Genomic DNA, 8,442 nt, shown 5'->3' on the forward strand with positions numbered 1-8,442 from the left:
CCATTACAGGTTCAGGTCCCAGGGGATCTAGCTCATCCTTTGAGTCCTCCAAGCCATCCTCCAGGCTGGGCATGACAGTATGCGACCGGGCTGGGTGGTAGTCCCACTCAGCTGCACCCCTTCCGCCCGTAGGACTCTGGCGGCCAGTCGGTGCGTGGGCTTGGTCCCTCGTTTGCTGGGTCCACCAAGATTCTTCCTCCACTCCTTCCTCCTCTCTTCTCCGGCCCACTTCCAGGTTCCAAGGATGACTCCCACCCTCTATTCCTCTTCGAGGGCAAACTGGGCGTAAAGGACTCACAGGGCCCGCCTGAGTCTTACCGGCGTGGAAGAAACCTCCTTCCCGGGGTCTCTCTCTCAGCCCACTCTGTTTCTCTTCTCCTGTTCTGTCCCTGCACGCCTCTCCGCATCCCCTTCTTCCGCTCAAGCTCCTCCCCCCTGACGCCTCTCCCTTTCTGCTTAATAAATCCTCCCCCTTCTCACCCTGCCCCCGGGGTTTGGGTCTCCTCCCTTCTATCATTTCCAGCTGATTCCTCTCTGCCTCCCTCCTTTCCCTCTGAGTCTTCCAGCCCCTCTCTCGCCCGTTCAACCCGACCCTTATGTCCTTCCTCTCTACAAAGGGCTGTTGAACAGTGCAACAAACTCCTTCGGAGTGTAGTGGAATCTCCTTTCTTAGAGGTTTTTAAACAGAGGCTGGATGGCCATTTGTCAGGGATGCTTTGATTGTGATTTCCTGCATGGCAGGGGGTTGGACTGGATGGCCCTTGCAGTCTGTTCCAACTCTTATGAGTCTGTGATTCTATGATTCTATGACAGTAAAGGCTATTTGACAGTGGAACACACAGAGAGTGGTGGAGTCTCCTTCCTTAGAGGTCTTTACGCAGAGGCTGGCTGGCCATCTGTCGGGGATGCTTTGATTGTGATTTTCTGCATGGCAGGGGGTTGGACTGAATGGCCCTTGTGGTCTCTTCCAGCGCTATGATTCTATGATTCTATCTAATGTTTTTCTGATGCAAAACATGAAGACTTCTTGAGAAATTCAGTTTTCCCTACCTACATGGGAGCCTGTGGCTTCACAAAGGAAGAAGACATGATGGATTCCAAGGAGACATCTTTGAATTGCAAATGGGCATTAAATTTCCTTGACTTTGAAAATCTACTAGTGCCACATGGCCAAAGGGAGAGGTGCCAGCATGTAGATAGCCCTCCCTACCAGCTGAACTAAGACCAGAAACAGAAAATGCATGCCTATGACTAACATCTTCAATTTTTCTCTCCTGTTTGCCTGATGAAGAAGCTTGTGTGACTTCGAAAGCTTGCAACATGTAATTGTGCATAAAGGTATCATTGTTTGGGATGTTACTGGATTTGCTATATGGCCAACATGGTGTTTTGTTTTGTTTTGTTTGAATGCTTAAAGGTTGGTTGATATTTGGGGTGGGTTTCCATTCTTTTCTTTTTTGGTTTTTGGAGTTCAACAGAATACAGTAGACAAAGAATAGAATAGCCCAAATGAATTCTCTTGTCCCAACTGTGCCTTGAAACAGCAGCATGAAGCAGGCAGCTAAGTTTTATTAGTGCTCTTTCCTTTGAATGTTACTAGATCCAAAATCACATTGTACAAGGTCAAAACTAGGTTATGCCTTACAGGCACAGCTCTGTGTTTGTGGCAAAGAGCCATGTTACAGCAGGAAACTCTGGCAGAGTTCCAGCTGAGTCACTCAGCATCCCTAGTTGTCCTTAGGAACATGTGCTATCATATCACAGTGTCTCTGTGCCTAAATATTCAGAGCAGCACGTCTGCTGTTCGATGCCCAGCTCAACCACTGTCCACATAGGCAGCCCAAAGAGATACATACAGTTTGTAACAAAGACAAAATGCTGTTTTTAAATGTTATTCTTGCCTCCTCCCAGAAATAAATTGAATCTATGTTTTAATGTGCTCTATATATAAATATAACTGCAATTCAGACAACATTATGAAAAGGAAATTCTGTGTTCTCCGACCTATCTGCATACTTGGAAACTGATAGCATCTGCAAGTTAGTTTTCTTGTAGATACTTATCACACTCCCTAAATTCCCAGAATTTGATGAGTGATTTACACAGTTCAGAATTTGCAAAACAAACATTGATGTCTTTGGGAATTTACAATTATTTCACTATGCTGTTTCTAAGATTAAAATAAATCCACAAAATGGCATCCTCGGTCCACGTACCACTAAATGTTTGTAATGAAAGGCTGACAATTTATTCTGTAATTCTCAGCAGAAAAATCACTGTTGGGGAAAAGCCTAAGCACCCATTCTTCCCTGCTGCACCATTGAAATCACAACGTCCTGAAGCTATTTTTCATTGTAAAAAAAGAACAAGAAGGCATTGAGTCTTCATTTTATATACATATCATACAAGCGGTACTTAATCCTGAGCTAATGATGCAATCAATCGTTCATGATCACTCTTCTCTTTGATCTTGAGAGAGTCTCTTTAGAAAAGAATACCATCTAAGTTAGGAAAAGTCCCAACATTATCAAGGAATATTGCCTTTTTATCCATAATTCCCAGAATCCCTCAGTAAACAAAACTACTTGGCCATATTGGTTAAGAGACTTGAGAGCTGTCTAAAAAAGTAACTTTTCCAGGCTCTGTTGGTTGCAATGATACAGTCAAATCTAGTGGTACATTGGGAGAATTTCCTTACTAGAAAGGGTGACTGTCAGAACACACATGCTAACTTACGTTTCTGCTTGCTTTTGTTAAAATGTTGGCTAGTGCAGTACCCATTTGGAGTTGCCATTCTGTCATGGAGCAATGAAATTGTTTTGAGGTTGTTCAGTGTGAGGAGATCTCTATTAGATCCCACACAAGATGCTAAGCCATACTCATACTGGTCTCTAGCTAGATATGAGATATAACTGTCATGCTTTGGAGCTTTATAATGCCTGGGTATTACATATAACTATATTTAGTACTCATGAAGAGGATGGAAACTCAGCACTTCAGGATCTTAGAGGCGCAGCGGTTGCCAAAAGACAATTTTGACAACAAAATGAAGAAAACATAGAAGAAATGGAGGAGCTTTTCCTTTGAATAGTTTTGGCTATTGAAGAAAGAAAAAAACAGGGGGCCACTGAAAGTCTCAAAAATATTTTTTTTCTGCAAGTTCTGTACTGGAGGTCAACTCCTTGGTTTTTGTGAATTATCACATTCTCTAGATTGGTGAGAGGATGAATCCACCCAACTTGTGTTTCTGTCAGCACCTAGAGATACGCAGAAAGAAGAACTGAAGCCTTGCATAGCTGAAACAAATAGACTTTGCTGACTCTTCCATTTTAAAATGTGACTCAAGACTTTTCTTCTCTGTAGGTTACAAATTATGCTTTATCATAGTTCATGGTGTGTGTTTTTTTTAAACCCTATAAATTAAAAATAGCATGAGAAAGGCATGGAGTTATATAATACAGGTAGGTAAATTGTCTTGCCAAAATGGAGGAAAATATTATGATTTATAGTCCATTTTGTTGTTCTTACAAGATTTGACTTATCCTTTTGCCTAGTTGTGAGAACAGTGTGCTTTTTTTCTAGCTACCCTGCTACAGTAATTCAAACAGTGGGAAAATGTTAAAATGCTAAGATTAACCATATGTTTAAAGGCTAGAGATTACCAATCCCTTGTCTGTTACAGTTGCCCAACAATAAGATTTTACATATCCATGATGTGGAAAACAGAGCCTGGGAATCTGACGCTATCACACATCTGCCCTGGAAATATAAATTGATGATGCATGGTATTTTAGACTTGTCTTCTATTTGTAAGGAGAAAACCTATCACATACACTTCAGCATTTCACAGATGAAAATGGGGACATATCTGGTCAATCAACATCAGAGTGTGATCAAGATGGCAAAAGTTATTAATGAGGAAGAATAGATAAGCTAGGAGAGGTTGCAGCAGTTTGCTTTTACCTGAGCTGACTCAGAAGGGTCAGATTCCACTTCCTTCTCTTATCTTCTCCCTGCCAAATTAACTGGATACAAACAACCTTTACCTTTTGAGTGCAGTTTGCAGCAAGTGAAGTGAGTTGAGGATAAAAGGAGAAAGAAGGAGGAGGAGACCAAAATTGGGATATGTTATAAAAAGCTGAAAAAGTGGATCAACAGATGATTACATGGGACTGGTCCTGCCAAATATTGAAAGTTGGAGGGTATGCTATCATGGTCTTTTCACAATCCTTATTTCCCCTTCTGGGCTGACCTAGTGTTACACAGTAGCACAAAGATTAGAAATGTGGGCTGAAGCTCCTTGTAGCATTTTCCCAGCAGAGGTCACTCTGATCTCAGGGCACAAGCAAACCATAAGCTCCATACCACTCTCTTTCCTTTTTGTCAGGGCCTTTCCAGATAGTGCTTTTAATGCAGTCTGCTTCCCAAGCATTATCTTGTTGAAGATATCTTGCCCATTTAGGTATGAATTTGAGGCAAAGTCTGCAAGGGCTCAGGTGCCGAATTCACTGATGCCCCCAGTTCTTTCAACCACAGGTCTAATTATCTAAATTTATAATATTACATTTTATAGCACTCCCTCCAATAGTGATCTCAGCTGTTGAATGCACACAGCAGCCAGCATTCCACTGAGAGCAAGTCCACTGAGAAACAAGAGGAAAGGTGTCTGCATGCTTAGAGAACTTCAAGGTGTGCAGAAATAGTGCTATCATTGGTAGGAGTGCTAGATAATGCTAAATGCACACATACCACAGCCAAGCAACCTAATGGAGGCTGAGGGTGTTCAGTGTCTACAGAATGAATGGGTGGAGTGGAAAACCAGGGTGCAAAAAAATCAAATTGAATATCCTGGAAGAAGACTGCAGTACCAAACAAGAGCACCACACGTGAATGGCATTTGTCACACATCCCTCTTTTATCTCCTGATCCCCCCCTTTCTGTTCACATCTATATTTACATCTTAGAATTAGTAGTTGTTTTATTGGTCAAAGATGATTCTTGTTTTATTTTAGTTGTGTTTCAGGACATCTTTTGAGAAATGCAAATATAGGAATTCCTTTTGTTCCTAACCAAGTATGGCTTAGCGCCTAGGGAATTTATTACCTAACATATTCTCTTATAAAGCTGAATAACCTGCTTCTCTGCTCTAAATTAGCAAACCACATCCTAGCCCTTGGTTACTAAACACACAGTACAACCCTACGGGGCTCAGATGGACACATGGGGTTTCTTGAGCACAGGGACAATCACTGTTGCCTACCTGGTAATACACTCTCTGTAATCTGTAAAGCCATATCTCTATTTTTCTATCCCTTCTAGGGGTTTCTGGGAATGCTAGCTTTCAGGGGAGAAAAGGAGGGAAAGCCCCTTTCCAGGTCACAGAGATAAGCTTGATATGCAGTAGTTACTAAGTAAACGTAAATATCACATGTCATCCAGAGTTTTCCTTTCTTTAACATCTTAGGTCATTTCCCCCTTTGATTAGATTGTAAATGAAGCACTCGCCTTCTTATGCTTTGCTGTCTACTAATATTTCATTAATTTGGGGGAAGTAGTTCTTTGGATTTTTTTAAAAATACTGTCATCATCTGATGAACTATAGGTGATTGTTTTAATGTTCATTGTGCTGAATCTAGGAATCAGGGTTCCTGGACCAAAACAGGGAGTTTTTCTCCCGGTCCAGTCCAAAACAGATTACAGCAAGTTTGTGAAGGCGCGCCTAAATTCCTTCCCGCTGCCTAACAACAAATTACACTTCTTTTTTCCAACATACATTTATTTATTTATTTCACTTCTATTCCGCATTTCTCCCAAAAAGGGACCCAAGACAGCTCACAAATTAAATATATTATTAAAACAATCACTTCTCAATTCCTTAGGGTTGGAGTGAAGTCATATTTCCTAAGTATTGCTTATTGTAGCTAAGTAATTTTTGTCATCTCCTCTTGTAAGTAAACATATTGGGGGATTTCCTTTGGAGGTTGTTTCACATCTCTAGATTGATTGACAGAAGCAAGTAGACAAATAACTGATGCTTTCAGGCCATCCATTGTTAAAAAAGGAAATATGCAATTAATATTCATTCATTTGACTCTTTGTTAGTTAAATACACAAACAGACACACACATATATATTCAGGTGGATTCTGCGTATGTATGTCTAGATCACTGGTCAGTATTAGTTCTAAATTGTATTACCAGATGGGATGTTAGTATTTGCAGTGCACCAGAAGACCTCTAACTAATTTCTCTTTTCCTACAGGATAGCTTCCAACTGGTTTAGTCACTTGCAAAGCCTGTTGCAATGATGCAGCTGTTCAAGAGTTTTAACACATTTGGGCTTTGAACCAATGTTGTCACCTGCCCCAATGAACCTTTGTATACTAGGAAAAGAAGAAGACTCATGAAGAAACCTTTGATTCTCATAATTCTCTCTTTTTTGTTATCTAGGGCTATGACAACACAGAAAGCAGTGTCCGCAAAGCCAGTGTATTCTGCCTTGTGGCAATCTATTCAGTTATTGGTGAAGAACTGAAGCCTCACCTTGCACAGCTCACTGGGAGCAAGGTATGTACACAACTCCATGCGTGGCTTGCTTTGGAAGCCAGAACATTCTATCTGGGGTACATGCAACTTTCAAAACAACCACTGAACAGTATTTAGAGCAGTTGTTCCCAGAGAGTGTGTTGGCCTTACAAGTATTCAAGAGCACTGTTGGTCTCGCAGTTCCAGCTGCATGACTTACCCTGCTTCTGCTCTGTCATAGTAGCTTTTGAGAGTGTAAATAGGTATTGTTGTGACATACGCAAAATGTCAAAGGCTAGGAAAAAATTGGGAAACATTTTCATAGATATTAAAAATCAATCTTTTGACCAGGAGACGGTGAAATGAAGTTATCAGAACTATGTAATTATGGGTGCTTTTATTAGATGAAGGATGGAATGAGTTCTTGCCTTTTTGCTGTGGCTCAAGGCAGCTTTAAAAAACCAAAACAGAAAGCTATAAAAACACATATATAGTTATAATTCTAAATAAATATAGTTAAATTTAAAATGTAAATAACAATGTACTGTATGGTGTTAAAAACAATTTAAAACATTCAAAAAACATATCCATTAACAACACAAAACATATTTCTTAAAATGGTAAGAAATAAAATAGTTCTATGCACTATTAAAAGGTATTTCCTGAAAAAGAATCAGTTATACAGAATCCAATTTTTATTTTAAAAAGTCCTCACTTGCTGACAGAAGAGCAAGGAGGGAGTCAAAGCAGCCTCCCTAAGAATCTGAGCGCTGCTACTAAGAAGGCCTCCTGCATGCCCACCTGACACCTGTGTGATGGGATGTCCTTCCTGAAGGTTGAGGCTGGTATAAACCCCGTTTTTGCATTTTTTTTTAAAAAAAAAGAATGTCTTTTTAAAAATTCCTTTTTTTAAAAAAAAGTATTTAAATGAATTGAAAGTGTATGTATTCATTTTGCATAGATTTAAATGAAAGTGTATATATTCATTTTGCATGGATTGAAACCGATGGCTGGCATCCAGAAAGAATAATAATGTAAGAATGATGATGATGTGCAAATTACCCTCATCTTGGTTCAGAGTAGACCTAGCTTATACCAGCTATTTATACTCACACATACACACACAAATTGGAAAATAACTTGTTTTCAAGTCTGTTCTGAATTTCAGACTCTGACATGCTTCCTATAACATTAGCAGCATAAGTAGGGGAGAACCAAGTGCCACCTTCAACCCCTCCTGCAAATATATGACTCTGCTTCTCACAAAATATGCCTGGCAATGGCAGTGACAACAAGAGGGAAGTGTCCTAGTTTGAAGAGATTGGCAACTTCCAAAGGTTCAGGAGCTAAAAAGAGTTTAGTTTGAGCAGAGGGAAGGCCCCACCTGGCACTTTTAAAACATAACAAAAGCGACCCCTGATGCTAGGAGAAACCATGAGCTTGAAGTTTGGGTTTGGCTTCTGTTCAGTTTTCAGGGAGTCAATTTCAAATTTACATTATGCTCACATTTTCACAATCACTATGAGTTCTTCTTGTGAGCCTAACCCCACAAAACTGTGAAATTCAAAGATATTCTTTTTGCCATTGCTTTTGATGAAATAGTTGTTGTAGGAGGCAAGTAAGATGGAAACCATATAGAAAGGCTAGAGCAATATCACACATGTTATGAGAATTACTGTATTGCAGTCAAGAAACAAGTAACAGATATATGGATTTTCTCTCTAAAGTTCTTGACTGCTAAACAGAGTGCCCTCCCTCCATAACTGTCATCTTTCGGCCATTGAGGGAGAGAGCAGGCTGGCCCAGCGTCATCAGGGGCTGGCCTGAAGACAGAGTGCCCTCCCTCCATAACTGTCATCTTTCGGCCGTTGAGGGAGAGAGCAGGCTGGCCCAGCGTCATCAGGGGCTGGCCTGAAGA

The 8,442-nt window shown here is 40.5% G+C and overlaps 1 protein-coding gene across 29 annotated transcripts in view; it reads left to right on the forward strand.

Moving 5' to 3' along the window:
• Positions 1–8,442, forward strand: part of CLASP1 (cytoplasmic linker associated protein 1) — a 249,181-nt gene that overhangs the window by 237,115 nt on the left and 3,624 nt on the right. For all 29 annotated transcript variants that reach the window (XM_042445044.1, XM_042445043.1, XM_042445053.1 and 26 more), the window contains one exon: positions 6,450–6,566. In XM_042445044.1, the coding sequence (XP_042300978.1) occupies positions 6,450–6,566 (117 nt within the window). The remainder of the gene's footprint in view (positions 1–6,449; positions 6,567–8,442) is intronic.

Source organism: Sceloporus undulatus, chromosome 1 (genome assembly GCF_019175285.1).
Source record: "Sceloporus undulatus isolate JIND9_A2432 ecotype Alabama chromosome 1, SceUnd_v1.1, whole genome shotgun sequence".
Taxonomy (NCBI): Eukaryota; Metazoa; Chordata; class Lepidosauria; order Squamata; family Phrynosomatidae; genus Sceloporus; species Sceloporus undulatus.